Genomic DNA, 18,572 nt, shown 5'->3' on the forward strand with positions numbered 1-18,572 from the left:
AGCTTTGACTCATATTGTTCCACACCATGCTCCCCAGCTTTGAGTTTTCTCTCTTGGCTGTTCACACAGAAAACTTTTATCAGGAAAAGGTTTAAAGTATTTGTAGCATCTCTTAATGTAACTTAGTAGCTGGAAGCATGGAGATAGCCAGCGCCATGCAAGCAGCTGCCTCCTGCTGAACAGCCCGTGTCTTCCAGAGCAGAGCAGCATTTGGGAGCTTGTGCCTTAGCGGTCTTTGTCAGCCCAAGAATGCTGGGCACTGGAATGTGCAGCCGGACACATTGGAATGCCAGGGTGTAAGGGCAGCATCTATAAATGTCCCATCTCAGGGGAAGGGCCAATTAGTGCCTATGTTTATCTTCTTCCAGCTGTCTTTTGCACAGCCTTGTCTTTGCTTTGTTTGAAAAAAATATATCTGCTCAGACTGTGAGATATGGGCTTCAAGGCCAGCAAGGTTCTGGCTTTCCTTCAGTAACTGCACCTAGCCTATTTGATGACTGACTGGAAGATTCAAGCATGGATCAGTCCAGCCAGCAGAAATCCCTGCAGTTCAGTTATCAGGTTGTCTATCTGCAGATAGCCTGCTTGGATTAAGAGGGCTAATACTATTGCCCTATTCCCATGGTATGTTTCTTTTTCTTCCTATACTTAGCCCAACTCTGTCACCAAGTACTATTTCCTAAACAGCGTCTTACATATCTTCTGTTGCTGTGTAATGCCCTGCAAGGGAGTGCAGGGCCTGCTGTTCTTCACACTGTTGAGCAGGAGTAGGTGCAGACCTCTGCCATATCTTTGCTGTAGTTTGCAGGTGGAATTTCTCATGGGGATGCCCCATGAGAACTGTTCCTAAAGAAAGGGCAGATGGTTGTCCATCTTGGATTAGTCCGTATTGCTGTCATTTTGTGACTAAGAGTTACAAAGGCTTACTGTGCTGAATGCCTGTTGTGTTTGTATGGCTTTAAAATCCCAACTACAAATGTTCAGTTGAAAGCTGCATAAGAATATTCTTCTCGGTGATGCCCTCTGGCCATGCCAGCTTCTCAGTAACTCTGTGTCTTGCAGAGCACCCAGTGCACTAGAAATTCAGGATAATACCATCACATTAATAAAGGAGCTGTTGTAGTCTCTCATTTTTCTGCATATTACAGGCATGAAAACTATACCCATGAAAGATTGTGTCTAGCCACAACAAAATATTTAAACTCTTATTTTGCTTTCTGGACTAAAAGAAATGGAGAAGACTTTACATCTGTCAGTAACAGGTCACCATTGTTATTTAATTAATAATCTGTACTATCTAGTCTGAATCTCTTCAGTTTCTAGTCATTGACTCTTTCTCTGTAGCAGTGAGATTTCAGGTTAGGGCAAAGTGATAGATCAGAACTGCAAATGCATTTTCCATGGAGGATGCATGGTAAAACATTACTGTCCTCTCTGCTGGACTGTGGAGTGACAGGGGCAACGCTGGGAAAAGCACACTGCATTGCCAAAATCTTTGCTTACCCAAAACAGAAATTGTTACGTGTTTGATAAAAATAGTCCACTATGGAGAGGAGGGAGCAGGGCATCCTGCACTAGAATACAATGCTGCAGCAGTAGTGCTGGAGATTAAAGGAGGAATGTGTGAAGCTCAGTTCCAGTCATGTCTGTGAACAAAACAGGGCTTTAAGGTCTAACAGACCTCATGCAGTCTTGGTGAGATGACCACCTCCACAGTGCCATAAAAGTGTCATTTATCTTTTTTCCCTTTGTGTGAGCAAGGTAGGCCTTGGTGATTGTGGGATTCACCTGGAATACACGTTGGTCAGTATTTGTACTCTCCTGTTTGGCAAGGGAAAGTGGCAGTAGTGCCAGAGTGGTCTGTCTGTAGGACCAGGAAACCCACCTTGCAGTGGTGGATTGCTAGTAGTGTTTTCATTACTGCATCCACAAGCAAACAAAAAAACAATGTTCCTGAAAATGCTTTTTGCCTGGTGTAACTTTGTGTGTACTACAGCTCTGCTAGTGTAGATTATGGCACTTTGGGAAAATAAGGTTGGATTTTTGGTTGGGGGTGTGTGATTTTTTTGATAGCAGTCTTACATTGGAAAGTGACATAGCTACAATAACAGTATTTCTAAGGGTAGCACAGGCTTCATTGTCTGAAGAAATGTGATATGAACCAGGGCTCTGCCATCTACTGCATTAGGTTGGGTTGGGATTGAGGGGCTGGGGGAGGGCCTCAGAAATTCCTGAGCCTCTCAGCTGCCATTGTAGTCACCAGCCCACCCAGCCCTTGAGAGCTATTTTTGTGACTGCTGCCATGACACAGGAACTGGAGAATGTGCTCTAAGCAGAAGGGGTCTTTCTGCTCCACAGCAGGCAGTTGGACAGAAGGAGTTTGGAACATTGTTCTGTGATTATCTCTGCTTCCCTGAAGAAGGCTTTGGCTGGGGTAACAAGCACTCTTTTATAGTATTAGAAGAGGAAAGGTCAGTGCTTCATCTTGGATGGGTACAGTTGATCCTAGGCAGAACTGGAACTCTGTTTCAGTTCTGCCTTCAATAAGAGTGCTGAAAGAGATCAGTGCTCTGTTAGCTATTATTTAGCTCTCTGGTACTAGCAGTTGATATGCATGTTGATGAAATGGGACCATAGAAGAATGATTGTGCATGCAGATATGATGGATCTGCATGGGGTGAGCAATATGGAGTTATTGTGTGACTGTATGGAAGTGCACTGGAGCAAGATGTGAGATGTTATTCTGTAAGATAGTGCTGGAGCTACTTGAAAGTGTGCTGGGGTGAGACAGGTGATGTTTGGCTATGTAATGGTGGAGCTGAGAATGTGCTGTGGTGAGGTGGAAGACTGTGCTTGTGCAGGTTTTGGTGGTCACTTTAGCTAAGGAGCAGCAGTGTTGAGCTGCTGAAATGCAAGCTGGAATATGTATGAGAGCTGGAAAAATGCAGGGAGTATGCATGTGCCTGTTGATTACTTGGTGTATGTATTGCATACTGTGAGAACAAGTCCTTTTCTGGAAAATGTATTAAGGATCACAAGATCGGTGATAGAGTAGAAGAAAGGGAGGGGATGGTAGTATGGGAAGTAGTACTGAAGTTCTTCTCTTCCCTATCCTTCAGCGTCAGCAGGTGCTCTCTATTTTCTGCCTCCTCTCCTTTACTCTGTTCTCTTCCTGTCTTTCTGATCATTTTGTTTCCTCGCAGCTTATTCAGTATAATAGGGCCAGCTCCAGAATGGAGGGTGACTGCGCTATGCTGTCTCCGCCAGTGGCCCAGGATAGCCGGGACTCCTCCCCAGAAACAGCTGCAGGCCTGATCAACAGACGTGTGCCTGGCCTTCCCCAGGACCCTGCATCACCCAACCAGTGTGCAAGTGGGGCAGAAAAGCCCCAGCTAGACAAGCAGGATCCCACGGGTTGTCCCCTGTCCCAGGACCAGATGCCAAAGACGCCAGAGCAAGAGTGTATGATCGACTCTCAGCCAATCCTCTTCAGTGAGAACCCCTTTGTGGTGGCTAACCGAAAGGGGAAAGCAGCAGGCAAGGCTTGTCTGGGGGGCCCACCCCTGGGCTATGGCAGGGAGGGAGTGCTGAAGACCAACCTTTACTTCAAGGCAAGCAGTCCCATGGCATGCTGTGTGTGGCATGCAATCACACAGTTAAAGCCACCTGCCTCCTACTAAACCACTGCGCATGCCCTGGGCCCCAGATGCCAGGCAGCACGAGGCCTGTGCAGGGGCTGGTCCCATCTAACATACGTGCTTCTGTGTGCAGTGGCAGTCATTCACTGACAGTCAGTGAATTGTCCTCCAGCCACTAATGAACCCCAGTTATTGCCAAGTATGCATGCTGCTAAGCCCCTCTTTGTGAGGAGGCAGTGATGTAAGGACTGGGGAGGACCTTCTCTTCCCCCCTCCCTCCCCAACTCCACCAGTGTCTCTGTGGGCAGGCAAAAATCAGGAGCAGTAGTGTTCCTTGTCTACAGTAGTTGTGAGAGCAGGAATTTGGCAGGGCTTGTAGAAGAAGGATAATGGTGTCACACGTTTGTATCTGGGCCTGAACAAACACAGACATTTTTAGACCCCTGAAAGCTAAGAGGCAGTGCAGCTGACATAGTTAATCTACAGCCCAGGAGCATGCTGTTCCTTGAAGTGACATGTTTCGATATATCTAGGCTTTCAGTCTTCAAGGGAGAGCTTTGCTTTTCACTGTGGAAAATCTGTTTGTATTTAGCTTCTTTATTGCTGCACAGCAAACGAATAGCTGAGCAAGGAGGACTAGGCCCAAAAACTTGCGTGCTCCAGATTAGCACCACACCCACTTCCCTTCTTCCTTTCTGAGCCTTTTGGGAGATCCAAAGAGCAAGAGAAGCAAAATAACACTAGGCAAACACCATACCGCACCCAATACACGCACACACACACACACACAGAAGGAAACAAAACAAAACAACACCTAGCTATAGTTTCCTTAGATGTTTATAGCCTAGTTCCTTGGTGACAATTTGTTTTTCACGTATGTGTAGGCATTTTAAGAATAGGACAAGGCATGCAGTGGAATCTCTGTAACCTCTCAGTATATTCAAAGTCTGTGGTATGGACATAATAGAAATATATCCACCTTCAGAGTTAATGATTCAAAAAAGTAGGGGTTACAAAGCACTGGCCCTTTTTGAAGGCAGGTTTTATGCCAGATCAGCTATCATCAGTCTGGAGGTGGGTGTCACAGTTAGCTTGAGCTAATCTAATTCCACATTGCTGCTGAAAGGGATTGATTCCCCTTGTCTGTATGTTCTCCTCCTGTGTGCTGACACCAGAATTGTGTGTCAGCTGCGTTAGGGAGTTTAAGTATTTTCTTTTCAGAATTAGTTTTTTGTAGAACAGCTCCCTCCTTGATGGATTGGTAGGCTGTGTGTTGTCGCACAAGGGAAGGGTTGGACAGAGGTACTAAGAAGCAGGGTGAGTGAGAGTGTAGCAGTGGCGTGGAAGTAGATGTGTTGAGACTGCCACATCTCTGTCACTAGAGTGCTAAGAAGAATCAGATGTTTTCTGTTCTTCAATATAGACCTCAGATTACATCTCCTGGCTTGGTCAGTAGAAATACAGTTGCCCAAGGCTGACCTGAATCCAGTTAACAGGATTCACTAGTACATGAGTATGCTATTAATTGCAAAAGCCTAAATTTACTTAAACAATTGTCTAAATCCCAAATACCTTGTTTCCATCTTTAGGCATCTAAAATACTTTTCAAATCATGCTCCTTATTCATGTGCACAGTATGGTAATTATCGGGGGCTCTGCTGTCTTGTTGCAGCTGTTGGGGCTGGCTGTAGGCTGGCTCTCAGCCAGAGCATTGCTGGCCATAGGCTCCTGCAGAGGGGGTGAGAGCCCTGTCTTTCCTATGCTCGTCTGTTCATAAAGGGTCTACAGTGGATGTGGCTGGGGATGAATCTTGTCTCCTTTCAGTTGGGAGTGGCTTTTGTTGCTTGGTGTCTGTACAACACAATGTCTGTCTAAACTGTGGTCCAGCCTGTTGAGGGCTAACAGGAAGTTAGGGGGAGAAGATTCCAGGAATGTCTTACAAGGCAGAAGGCTTCAACCTAATTCAGTTGGCCTTGCAAGGCATTTTGATGTGATCTGAGTTCTAATGTTCAATGTAATTCCCTTGCTATTTCTAGTACTTTTTGCAAGTTTCTGCCACGTAACAACTGTCATTGGACCAATGCTAACTCTAGTTTCTTGCGGTGAAGTGGCCAGTAGCTGGCATCAGGCTGGATATCAGTGTTCTCCCTTGCCTCCTGGTGTCACTGCAAAGGGAGATACGTGGACATTGCTGCTGTACGGTAACTATGTTTGTCTTCTCTCTTGCAGGCTCCTGCGAGCGAGTCTGGGACAGGAATTTCCCGGAGGGAAACCCCCTATTCTCCTAGTAACCAGCAGGTGAGACTGCACCCAGGACTGGCAATGTGGGGAAGGGCAGGCTGGCATGTGTCCAGGAAAAGACAGCACCAGGGCAGAAAGGCAGAAGAAGCCAAGGTTAATTTCTGTATTTCAGAGTGATACCTTTGTGGTGGTGAAATATCCACCACAGGAGGCATCTAGAGAGCTAGGGAAAGAGCTCTGCTTTTTCAAAATATCTCAGAGACGTAAGAATATAATTAGCTAGTCATAAACTCAGTGGAGAGTTATTGCTCTGAGGGTTAATTTAATTCTTAGGGTAATGAGCCGGGGGAGTACCTAGAGTGACTACAAAATGATAGTTGTCTTATCTTTTTTGAGAATGGCCTCACCAATGCTTTACATGAGACTGTATTAAATTATGTCAATTGGTACTTTAGAAGAAATGGAGAAGTCAGGATTTGGAGAATCATCTCATGTCTGTAAACCATCGCTACCTGGTCTCCCAGACTTATCCCTAGTTTTGTCTGTGACTCTGCTGGCAACCCACATTATCTCTTCAGAAGAAAATCAAATCTGCAGCAGACAGTTATAGGTTAGCCTACGTTTAGGGAATGATTTTCTAAAACACTTTGGTTAGAGGCTAGTTTTCAATCTGAAATGTGGGGTGTTTTTTTTTTTGTCTTAATTTCATGCAACTTTTGATGTTTGACAGCATTATTTATCCTTGCAAACTCTTCTTACCCATATCAGCTATGATCTTTTCTTTTAAATCTTTCAAAGTCTTTGATTTCACTTTTCATCCTGTGGCAGTAGGTTTCGCAAGTTAAGCCTTTTGAAATGAGACCACTCTTTTTGAAAGTGGATTTTGAAATTTTCCCTTTACAGGCATTACGTGTAATTGTATTTTGTAATAAGAGGTTGTGGTGGTTTTACTCAGCTGGGCAGCTGAGCTCCACCACAACTGCTCTCTCACTCACCTTTCTCAAAGGGAAAGGGGGAGAAAATACAGTAGAAAGGTCTCAAGGGCTGAGATAAGGACAGGGAGATCACTCAACAGTTATCGTCACAGGCAAAACAGTCAGCATAGAGACATTAATGAAATGTATTACCTATTACTAACAAGCTAGAGCAGTGAGAAACAAACAAACAAAACTACAAACACCTTCCCCCATCCACCCTCTTTTACATCATCCCCCTGAGTGGCACAGGGGAATGGGGAATCGGGGACTGTGGTCAGTCCATAACACTTAGTCTCTGACGCTCCTTCACAGTCACTCTCTTCCCCTGCTCCAGCATGGGGTTCCTCCCACGGGATGCTGTCCTTCCTGAACTGATCCTGCATGGGCTTCCCACAGGCAGCAGCTCTTCAAGAACTGCTCTGATATGGGTCTGCACCATGGGCTCCATCCAGCAGGAGCAAAATACTCCAACATGGGTCCCCCATGGGCAACATCTCCCCCCAGATCACCTCCTCCTGCGTGGACTCCTCTCCACAGGCTGCAACTCCAGCCCAGGGCCTGTTCCGGCAGGGGATCGCCACAGGCCACAGCCTCCTCCAGGCCACATCCACCTGCTCCACCGGGGGCTCCTCCACGGGCTGCAGCATGGAGATCTGCTCCGTGTGGGACCCATGGGCTGCAGGGGGACAGCCTGCTCCACCAGGGGCCTCTCCTCGGGCCGCAGGAGAACTGCTGCTGCATGCCTGGAGCACCTCCTGCCCTCCTGCTGCACTGACCGTGGTGTCTGCAGGGTTGGTTCTTACTCCTGCTGTTGTGCAGCAGTTTTTTCTGTTTCTTAAGTCTACTCTCACGGAGGCGCAAACAGCATTGCTTACTGACTTGGCTCTGGCTAGCAGCAGGTCCCTTTGCAGCTGGCTGAAATTGGCCCTTGTCTAACACGGAGCAGCTTCCGGATTCTTCTCGCAGAGGTCACTCCTGCAGCCCCCGCATACCAAAATCTTACCACGTAAATCCAATACAGAGCTGTAATGAGTTGAAAATGGTACTGTGTACTCTGTTCTTACTCCTTTTGCATCTGTTGCATTCCTTTTGGAGTATGACTGCATTCCTACTATTCAGACCCAGCAGCTAACAGATCTTTGGCTTAGTCATATCAGCAACCTGAGCTTGACAAAAGCTATCTACTTTTTTGCTTTGTTAATTTTTAGCCCGCTCAATGAGGTGAATCACATCATCTTGGGGTGAGGTGACCATTAACACTGACAAAGGAGAAGGGTCAGGACCACATGGCTAGGGGTAGCAAATACAACTGTGGAGCTGTAGTGAGCAATAGCTCACTCCATCTTCTGTTGCCTCCGTAGCCTATCTTGCATCTTCCTTGATTCTTAGATCCTTTGATATCAAGTGAGCACCAGATACACAGTAAGATTGGAAAAAGATACTATTCGTTAAAGTAATGGTATTTCAATGCATTCTGTTTCAGCTCCATATGTTTGTTTATTTGCTTTTTTGACAGCAGATCCTCAGAGGTGTATTTTGGGCAGTTTACCTGCCAGTTTTCTTTGAGATTAAGGTCTTTTTATCAAGAAGTATTCTTGGGGTGAAGATGATACTCCTCATTCGGAAAGAAATCTAGATATTGCCAGCAATGTGCACTTGCAGCCCAGAAAGCCAACCATATCCTGGGCTACATCAAAAGAAGCATGACCAGCAGGTTGAGGGAGGTGATTCTCCCCCTCTACTCTGCTCTTGTGAGACCCCATATGGAGTACTGTGTTCAGCTCTGGGACCCCCAGCACAAGAAGGACATGGACATACTGGAACGAGTCCAGAGATGATCAGAGGACTTAGAGCACTTCTCATATGAAGAAAGGCTGAGAGAGCTGGGGATGTTCAGCCTGGAGAAGAGAAGGCTCCGGGGACACCTCCTTGCAGCCTTTCAAAACTTAAAGGGGGTCTTAATAAAAAGATGGAGAAGGACTCTTTGCTTGGGTAGATAATGATAGGACAAGGGGGAACGATCTTAAACTAAAAGAGGATAGATTTAGACTAGACATTAGGAGGAAAATCTTCACTGTAAGGTAGTGAGGCACGGGAACAGGTTGCCTGGAGAAGTTCATCCCTGGAGGTGTTGAAGGCCAGGCTGGATGGGGCCTTGGCCAACCTGATCACCTGAGTGGGTGACTTCCCTGCCTACGGCAGGGGGCTTGGAGTTAGATGATCCTTAAGGTCCCTTCCAACCCAAACCATTCTATGATTCTGTGATATTAATTTACTCTGAATTTAAAGAACATCCGCTCTCAGTTAAAAAACAAGCACAGGTCTCAAAGGGTGGCCCTGTATCTGCTCACAGAGTGATTTAGGGTGGAAGGAACCTCTGGACTAAGACTCTGCTTGGAATAGACCCGATTAGATCAGGTTACTGAGGTCCATGTCCACTCAAATTCTGAACACCTTCAGAGACGGACAGTCCACATCTTTCTAGACACCATCTCCAAAGTTTCAATGTTTGAGTACCGTCACTGTGAGTTTGTTGTTTTGGGTGGCTTTTTCTTGGTTTGGTTTGGTTTGGGTTTTTTTGAATTAAATTAGCATTTGGCTAGAATGTCCCTAGTTCCAACATGTCATGGGCAGCTTTTGTGATACCCCTGATGCTTTTTGTTACTGACTCAGGTTCTTGAAGATGTTTTGGTGTCACAGTTAGTGAAGCATTAGTCTTGCTAGTGGTACTCTCCACCTGTGTTATGTACATGAGCCTTCTGTCACAATTACATGATTTAATACTTTTTGAATCAAAGCCTTGTACAGCAGTCTCCTGCATGTCAGGTAAGATTATATCTGGTAGATTTAGTTCTCTTTGGACAGTGAATGTTACACAAAATGGAACAGGTCCCCTGGATGATACTGAAGGACATAAGGCAATTACTAGCCTTGTGGCTTGCACGTTTTCTGGGATTTCAGGAGACTGACCTTCAGGTTGTTGCTCCAAAGTAGAAATTCCAAGAAATGGCATCGCTAATTGTTTGTCTCCATCTATTTTTAATGTAAATTCATTGTTTTTGACATCTTGTAGTCAAACCAGAATTTACAGGCTTATTTCAGAGCTCAGAGAATTATTCGGAGAAGTCAAGTCCTTTGTCCAGAGGCTGGCGTCGTGATGGTATCGCCTGGCCTTGAGTTCTGCCAGCTTCTCATGGGGAGCAAGCAAGGTGGGGGAAGGAAGGATCTGTTTGTGGTGGGGTTGGATGTATGTACAGGGGACAGCAGTGGGGCTTCCTCCACAGCAGGCAGCAAGGACCTGCGGGGGGCACTGACATCTCTGGGTAACTGCAGTCTCTGTGCTGGGAAAGGTACTTGTCTCAGCCTCTCATGCAGGAACCCTGGTATCTTCATTTTCTCTCCATTTTCTCCCCTGGCGATCCTCTGGCGTTACCTCTCTCCAGACACCTGCAGCCACTCGGCCTGCTCACCTGTCAGGCAGGGAGACCCGCTTTGTAAGTGCCTGTTGGTGTGCAGTGTGTGCTGCTGCTCTGTGCTGCTCTCACCCGGCACCGCTGCTCGTCTCATCTTCCGCCAGCTCTGTGCTCCCCAGCTCTTGGTCTTGGTGTGCACCGCGGGCTCAATGCAGAGAGCAGTGCCCAGAGCAGCCAGCCAAGGCATGAGAGGCTTTTTCCACTAGATACTGATGATATGGCATCTGGGAATGCTTTCTGGCAGAGAAGCTGTGGTGCTGATGGCTTTGCTCGAGTGCAGTAGCAAGTGCAGAGTGCCGGGGATGTAAACAAGGGCCAGGATCAGCTGAGCTGGAGCAGAAGAGGAGAGGGTGGGGGTCAATGCATGGAGATGCACAGAGAGCTGTGAGTGCCTTCTCACATCACAGAGGAACTAGGAGCAGTTCCTCTTGTGGGAGGGCTCTGGACATGGGCTCCCCACCTGAGGAAGGCATTTCAGGGGTTGATACAGGACTTAAGATTTTTTTCTGGTATGGGGAGAGGGGTGTGGGTAACGAGTTTTATATCTTTTTTTTTTGTATGGAGCAGGGTTAGCTAAAGGGTTCTGGCTTGGTCTTCACATTTACACCTTTATTTCTGTTTTCAGGCTTCCATTAATTTCATTGCATCACAGGATGATAGTAAATCAGTAAGTACATCTGTTACGAGACTTTGTTGTAATGTCCCTATGCGTTCTGCAGTGCGTAGAGCTTACCTGTTCCTTCTGTGTGTGCTTACTTTCAGCCGTGTAAGTTTCAATGTTGCCTCATGTACTCTCCTTCAGTCCTCCGTTATACGTCAAGTTTATACAAATGCACTTAAATATTCGTAATTTGATAACTTGATGCAAATGTTCTTGCAGTTTTTATTCCTGTTTATACTTGCAGCTTTCACTCGTGTTTTTTGCTGGCTTATTCAAGTTCTGCTCCTAATCTCTTCAGTATGTGATGTTTTGTTCACTTCCACACAACAACCAGCAGTGATGGCATCTAGGTCAAATCTCAGACTTTTATGTCCACTCTTTGCTCCTATCTGTGTCTGCATTTCTAATTGGAGGCCTGGCTGGTTCTCTGTTCATTTGCGCCTCCGGCTTTTGCCAGTACTCATTTATCACTGATGTTTCCCAACTGCATCTCCCATTCATGATGCATACATTCTCCCAGCTCCGACATACTTGTGCCGTACCCCTCTGACCATTGTAGCTGCCACTTTTATGGCAGATTCTTCCTTGTGACCTGGGCTTTCTCTTTGTTGTTCCTGTTATCACCTTGACTTGTCTGAATCTCTTTGCCTGTACAAAGTACTTGTACCAGAGGCATTGCTTGGTGTTTGGTGTTTGCTTCAGTAGCTCAATTGAATTGAACTACTTGAATTGAGTAGAATTGAGCTCAGGTGCATGGATTTGTCTTATTCACTTGCATGCCAGAGACACATTGCTCCCCAAACTTCTCACCTCTCTTCTCTCTCTCTATTCCTCTGCTTTTTCCCCTACTATGTGATATTGACACAAGCAGACCAAACCAGGTGTCATTCAGCCTCTGTCTCGAGTGCGTCAAAATGCTGCCTCACATAATTCGGAGGACAGGGACAGCCCCAATCCCTTCCAGCAACCTGAGCCGTGCTCCAGTATCCAGAACTCTGTAAGTGGCCTGCAGTTCTTTCTTACTAAGCTTGTCCTAGGCTGCTCTAGTGCCACTTTTTCTGATGGGTAGGCTGAACACAGCCTCCCAGTGGTGTCTGTGTAGTTTAAAGATCATGTGCCTTAGCTAAAGCTGGTTTTGAATTTGCATCAGACTGGATGCCCTGATTAAGAACCCGTACTCTACAAGTAGAGTAATAGTCAATGTGTCCTGTTCAGTTTTCTAACATGAAAGAGCCTCACCAGCCTGCCTTGTGTCTTCACTTATCCATTCAAAAATCTTGCATTGTTGAAACTGAATTGTGGCTGAAATCCTCACAGCAGTTAGTTTTAAATCCTTATTTATGAACTGTTGCATTCTGTTGAGGCATAAATCATTCAGAACCCTTTTCTGTCAATGTCTTGCATCTTGGAGCAAAAGCCAATGTCATCTCACTGATAGTAAGTTTTTTGATTTGCAAAATAATTGTTTTTCAAAGACTATTTTTATCTGGGATGTATGTTGATGGGAGAGAAAGATTAGCTATTTTGGTCTTTGCCTTGGTAAGAATTGACATGACTTGTGTACCTGTAATATAGCTCTTCCCTTTTATTGAAACCTATATGAAATTATAGCAAATTACAGACATTTCTCTGAATAAGTGAAGGGAAAATTTGAGATCAAAGTCTATTCTTCTCCAGATTATTGATCCCTGAGTGGGTTGCCACTGGTTTAGGAGGCTATGACCATTAGCCTTGAAGTGTGCAGAACTATGGACTGGTCATTTTAGAAGCAGAAGCACAATAGCCACTGGGGGGAAAAAAAAAAAAAAAAGTAGAATGAGACTGATAGATCCCTTCCCACGAGGAAGTCTCATTTAGTCAGAAATAGTAGATAAAGCCAGGGCTTATCTTCCATTTTTAGTAGACTAAAATTGGCTAATTCAGTTCTAAGTAAGGGTCAGTCAGCTGTATATCTGCTGTATTCCAGTGTCCAAAGCCCATTGATTCAAATAAGTGCATTCTAGTTGAATTGGTTGGAAATCCTTAAGGATCAAGAGAGTAGTCTGACGCCTTGGCCAAGAGATCAGTCACAAAATTCTGGTGAAGTCAGTGTGGATCTGTACCACCAGAAGTATCAGTCCTCCACCATCCAAGAAATAAAATGGGGCTATGTTACATGTGCTGCTTTATACAGTGTCCACTGCTCACCTTGCTGTACAAGGCTGCCGTAGCTGTCCCTTCTGTATTCCAGGCTTTGCAGGCTGAGGATTTTGCAGTGTTTCCCTCGTTTTCTGTTTGTTTTTGTTGTTGGTGGTGGTTTTTTATAAATCTGTGATTCTTTTTATATTCTGTATTTGTCCCTTTAGCCAAAGCCACCTTCACCACCCTTTCCTGACGAGATTCCCATCAATGTCAAGCAAGCATACAAGACCTTTGCAGCAGTACCCTTGTCACACCCTCTGCTCGAGACACAGGTAACTAGTGCTGACTGGGGTGAATGTTGCCCGAACAGTGGAACACACAGAAGATAAAACATTGCAAGTGAGCACGGGAAGTGTGAGGATAGGAAGGAGGTAGCAACTTGTTTACCCCAAAGAAATATGCTGTGTGTGATGTTGAGGATGAACTAGGTTCATGAGTTAGATGTCTTGACTCATCTTGTACACAGATGATTTCTCAAGTTCTAGCTGCTGTATCATGGTTTAGGAAGCAATTACTGATCCTGAAGTAGCTCACCTTGTATTTTGTACTACTAAATTCAATTCTTTTCATCCTCCTCAAAGCAACCTATCATTCCAGGATGCTATTCCAAACCTTTTTGAATTTTAACAGTACTTATCTCCATTCTGTGGAGTGGATGAATGAAATAAAGTGCAGAGACCTTTGACAACTCTGCATTTCTGCGAATCTGTGTTCTGGTCTTCTTTGTCATTCATCAACTTTTTTCATGCCTCCATGGTTTCTGATTCTAATTTGGCAATGCAAATGTTAACCAAGATTGGTCACGAAACTGATGTTTGTAGTCTCAAGACTACAGATCTTTGCAGTTCTTTGTTTAAAAAATTATATTATCAAATGAGGGTATTAGATTAATCCTCATTGCAGCTGTTCCATTATACTTTTTCCATTTATTTTCATGTTGTATTTTCATCCTTGAATATTTGTCCTGGAGCTTTTTACAGTGCTTAAATTAGACTGGTGGCTCTGCTTCTCAAATTGTTTTTGCCTGCTTCTTGATTCTGACAAGATATTGGCTATCTTTTAGACATAAATGTCCACCTAGTCAAACAAGTCAATTAAAAAAAGATGCTTGTCAGACTTTGAGTTTCTTGGGTCTTCTCATTCAGAATTCTTGAACAGTGATCTGCAGGGGTGAGATTTTTGATAACTCTTGGCAGTTCTCATTTTACCCTTACAGTTTCTGATTTCTGGTATACGGATGGATTTTGTGGATCAATTTCTTCTTTTCCCTGTAATTCTACTCTTCCAATATGCTGTTATTTTATTCTGCTAAATAAGAATTTCTTTTCTTCCTGATAGTGAAATTTCCACTTCTTAGAAGTAAATTTTACGTAGTTATATCTTTGATTTAAAGAAAATCTCCATCTTAAGCTAAGCCTTCTGCTCCTGTTTGGTTCACTGATTTCCCTGTAAGTTTCAGTTTCTGCCCTTTTAAAATCAAAAATTTTTGTCACCATCTGTTTCTGTTTATCCCTCAATTAACTTAAATCCTCTTTGCCCACTACTCAGAATTGCTAAGTCTGAAGCAGCCTTGCCTTGTGTTAATTCTGTGACTGTTCTGTGAACCAGTTCATCAGCTGATGTCCCTGACTGCTGCTGTTTTATATTGCATCATTGACACTTAGTTGTGGGCGAGGAGTGATGATAGAAAACCCTCTGTCCAGAGTGTGCCCACTTCTCTGTATCCTTAGGAATTGCCTGGTCAGACCAGCACAGAGAAACCCAAAACTGCCCCAGAGGTGAATTCTGGTGACTGGAGCAGGAACTAGGAGAGGGACTCAAAGAGGATTCAGGCTTTCGGGACTGTGGATGTGGAGACAGGATCCCAGTGCGGGCACACACTGAAGGGCTGGGGAGGAGGAGGAGGGTGTGGGTATGGAGCATGTGAGTGGGGTGAGCACGCACAGGGCATGCATTCAGGGTGGTATGGGAAGAGAGCCTTGGCTTGGTCGCTCTGTGGACAGTGCTGGTGCATCTCCCACAGGTGCCGATGCCAAGTGGACTGCACAGCCCTGAACAGCGATCCTTCCGTGAGAGGCAGAAGTATTTTGAAGTTGAGGTTAAGCAGCAGCAGATGGATAAGCCTCCCAAGCGTGTTTCCTTGGTAGGAGAGGATGACCTGAAGAAAATGAAGGAAGAAGAAGGTATGCTTCAATCTGTGCAGGGAAATTTGGCCTGTTAAGTGAATCCTACCTCTATGGGAGGCATGAGATAGCACACACACCAGGAATCCAAGACCTGCAAAAGCGTGTGGGTGGTTATTAAAAACGCATGGTAACTGCTTGACATATGTGAACTTTAATGAGTTTATTGGCTGCTCCACTGTTACTGTGTAAAACACAATCTCTGATCAGGACAACTCTGAGTACAAGAATTAAAAAAAAAAAATCCTGGGGAAGAGAAATCTCACAGTGAAGATTGTCCAGATAATAAATGAAATTTTAGCTTACTCAAGAAGAAATATCCCAGTAAAATACTTAAAAATCATATATTACACCCTCTGGATCTCTGCAATTCTAGCAGTTACCCAAAGATTTCTGCTGTTCTGTGCTCCCACTGCCAGCAAACTACAGCTTTAGAAATTTCTAAATCTTGTCATAAAGATCCCTAGTCATGTTTTGAATTAGGCACGCTTACTTGCACAAGTGTTCCACTTGCATTTTCTTATTTTAAAAGCATTTAATAAAAGAGGCCAAGCATCGTTATTACTTTGCAGTTACAGTAGATTGGTCAGAACACCTGCCTGCAGAGAGTAGCCTATTCACAGGCCCCTTTTGTCCCTGTTCCTCTTGGGTCCTGTGCAGCTACCTGCCTGCCTAATGGTTCCCTTTGACTCAGTGCCAGGAGGAGGGGGTTCCTCAGCACTCCAGTCCTGGTTTCGGCTGTGATAGAGTTAATTTTCTTCCTAGTAGCTGGTACGGTGCTGTGTTTTGGATTTAGGATGAGAATAATGCTTAAACATACTAATATTTTAGTTGCCACAGAGCAGTGCTTACACTTAGTAAGGGACTTTTCAGCTTCTCATGCTGTCATGCCAGTGAGGAGGATGGAGGTGCACAAGAAGCTGCGAGGGGACACAGCCAGGGCAGCTGGCCCAAACTGACCAAAGGGATATCCCATATGATGTCATGTGGAACAATAAAATGGGGGGCGGGGGTTGTTGCTGCTCAGGGAGTGTCTGGGCATCAGTCAGTGGTGGTTCTGCATCACTTTTTTTGTATATTCTAGTATTCTCTCTCATCCCACTGTGTGTGGGAAGTGAGTAAATGGCTGTGTGGTGCTTAGCTGCCTGCTGGGTTAAACTACGGTAAGCCTCTAGGAGTGGAGGCTTATTGACTAGGGAGGGCAGGACTGAGGGAATGCAGTAGAGCTCGTTACATCTGAAACATTAGTGGAGTGGAGGAGAAACAAAGGAAATGGTGAAGAGCACAGACTTGAAGGGATGATGAGCATAAGTTCCTGCCCAGAGGCTTCATCCCTGTGGGGTTTTAGTGAGTGCCTTGTGGTGTAAGATGAGTCTGTATTATTTTGACAGCTCGAAAGCTGCAGCAGAAACATACCCTTCTGTTGGAAGAAGAAGTGGAAGAGGATGAGATGATAAAACAAGTGCCTGAGATGAGCATGCAGTCCAGTGTCATCATTGAAGGAGTTGAGTACAAAATTGAGAGACTAAATGGAAGGAGCATCCAACCTCCAGGAACTCGGTAAGACAAGGCTGCTAGCTCAGTGCCACCTACATGTGTCAGAGGTGTCTCAGCATCAGTAATTTTCAGGGAAGAGGGCTGGACATTACCTCAGCTTCAACATAAAACCACACAGTATGGAGTTTTGTTTTTCCAGCTCTTTCTTTTCAGAAGAATACCTTCTTCAGCTCTGTGCTTTGGTATGTAGAGCCATTAATTTTTGGTAATAGCTAACTTGTGATAAGCCTTGGTGCTGGACCTAGCTTTGATTTTTTAGGGTATTGATTCCTGGTTCTCCTGGACTTGTTCTCCATGTTGTTTTGATGTTGTTTTCTCATTCTTGGGCACAGAGCTGGGGAATGAGAAAAGGCTTCTCATAAAACTTCAAATAAAAATAAGGCTGCACTAAATAGAATAAAACTAGAATAAAACTGCAGCACCCACCTTTGGATTTGTCCTTATCTGACTTAATGTACCTGAACTTATTCAAAGCATTTGTCACTGTCCTCCGTGATATCCTTGTCTCTGAGTTGGACACACATGGATTTGACAGATGGACAGCTCAGTGGGTAAGGAATTGGCTGGATGGTCGCACTGAAAGAGTTGTAGTCAATGGCTCAGTGTCCAGGTGGAGATCAGTAACAAATGGTGTTCCTCGGGGGTCAGTATTGGGACCAGCACTATTTAACATCCTTGTTGGCAACACAGACAGTGAGATCACAGAATCACAGAATCGTCTAGGTTGGAAGAGACCTCCAAGATCACCTAGTCCAACATCTGACCTAACACTAACAAGTCCTCCACTAAACCATATCACTAAGTTCAACATCTAAACATCTCTTAAAGACCTCCAGGGATGGTGACTCAGCCACTTCCCTGGGCAGCCCATTCCAATGCCTAACAGTCCTTTCAGTAAAGAAGTTCTTCCTAATATCCATCCCAAACCTCCCCTGGTAAAACTTTAGCCCATTCCCCCTCGTCCTGTCACCAGGCACGTGGGAGTATAGACCAACCCCCACCTCGCTACAGCCTCCTTTAAGGTACCTATAGAGAGCAATAAGGTCGCCCCTGAGCCTCCTCTTCTCCAGGCTGAACAATCCCAGCTCCCTCAGCCGCTCCTCATAAGACTTGTTCTCCAGACCCCTCACCAGCTTCGTTGCCCTTCTCTGGACTCTCTCGAGCACCTCCATGTCCTTCTTGTAGCGAGGAGCCCGAAACTGAACACAGCACTCGAGGTGTGGCCTCACCAGAGCTGAGTACAGGGGGACAATCACTTCCCTAGCCCTGCTGCCCACACCGTTTCTGATATAAGCCAGGATGCTGTTGGCCTTCTTGGCCACCTGAGCACACTGCTGGCTCATATTCAGCCGACTATCAACCAATACTCCCAGGTCCTTCTCTGCCAGGCAGCTTTCCAACCACTCATCTCCCAGCCTGTAGCTCTGCTTGGGGTTGTTGCGCCCCAGGTGCAGGACCCGGCACTTGGCCTTGTTGAATTTCATACAGTTGGCCTCAGCCCATCGGTCCAGCCTATCCAGATCCTCCTGCAGAGCCTTCCTACCCTCAAGCAGATCGACACACGCACCTAACTTGGTGTCATCTGCAAACTTACTGAGGGTGCACTCAATCCCCTCACCCAGATCATCGATAAAGGTATTAAGGAGGACTGGCCCCAGTAC

At 45.3% G+C, this 18,572-nt stretch overlaps 1 protein-coding gene across 50 annotated transcripts in view; it reads left to right on the plus strand.

Annotated features, from left to right (window-relative positions):
• Window positions 1-18,572, plus strand: part of SCRIB (scribble planar cell polarity protein) — a 121,192-nt gene that overhangs the window by 81,034 nt on the left and 21,586 nt on the right. For 12 of the 50 annotated variants that reach the window (XM_066990944.1, XM_066990949.1, XM_066990934.1 and 9 more), the window contains 8 exons: window positions 3,204-3,611; window positions 5,868-5,936; window positions 10,300-10,350; window positions 10,955-10,996; window positions 11,859-11,987; window positions 13,336-13,443; window positions 15,195-15,354; window positions 16,746-16,914. In XM_066990944.1, the coding sequence (XP_066847045.1) occupies window positions 3,204-3,611; window positions 5,868-5,936; window positions 10,300-10,350; window positions 10,955-10,996; window positions 11,859-11,987; window positions 13,336-13,443; window positions 15,195-15,354; window positions 16,746-16,914 (1,136 nt within the window). The remainder of the gene's footprint in view (window positions 1-3,203; window positions 3,612-5,867; window positions 5,937-10,299; window positions 10,351-10,954; window positions 10,997-11,858; window positions 11,988-13,335; window positions 13,444-15,194; window positions 15,355-16,745; window positions 16,915-18,572) is intronic. The other 38 variants (XM_066990953.1, XM_066990959.1, XM_066990958.1 and 35 more) reach the window with 15 other exon arrangements.

This window comes from Anser cygnoides, chromosome 2 (assembly GCF_040182565.1).
Source record: "Anser cygnoides isolate HZ-2024a breed goose chromosome 2, Taihu_goose_T2T_genome, whole genome shotgun sequence".
Taxonomy (NCBI): Eukaryota; Metazoa; Chordata; class Aves; order Anseriformes; family Anatidae; genus Anser; species Anser cygnoides.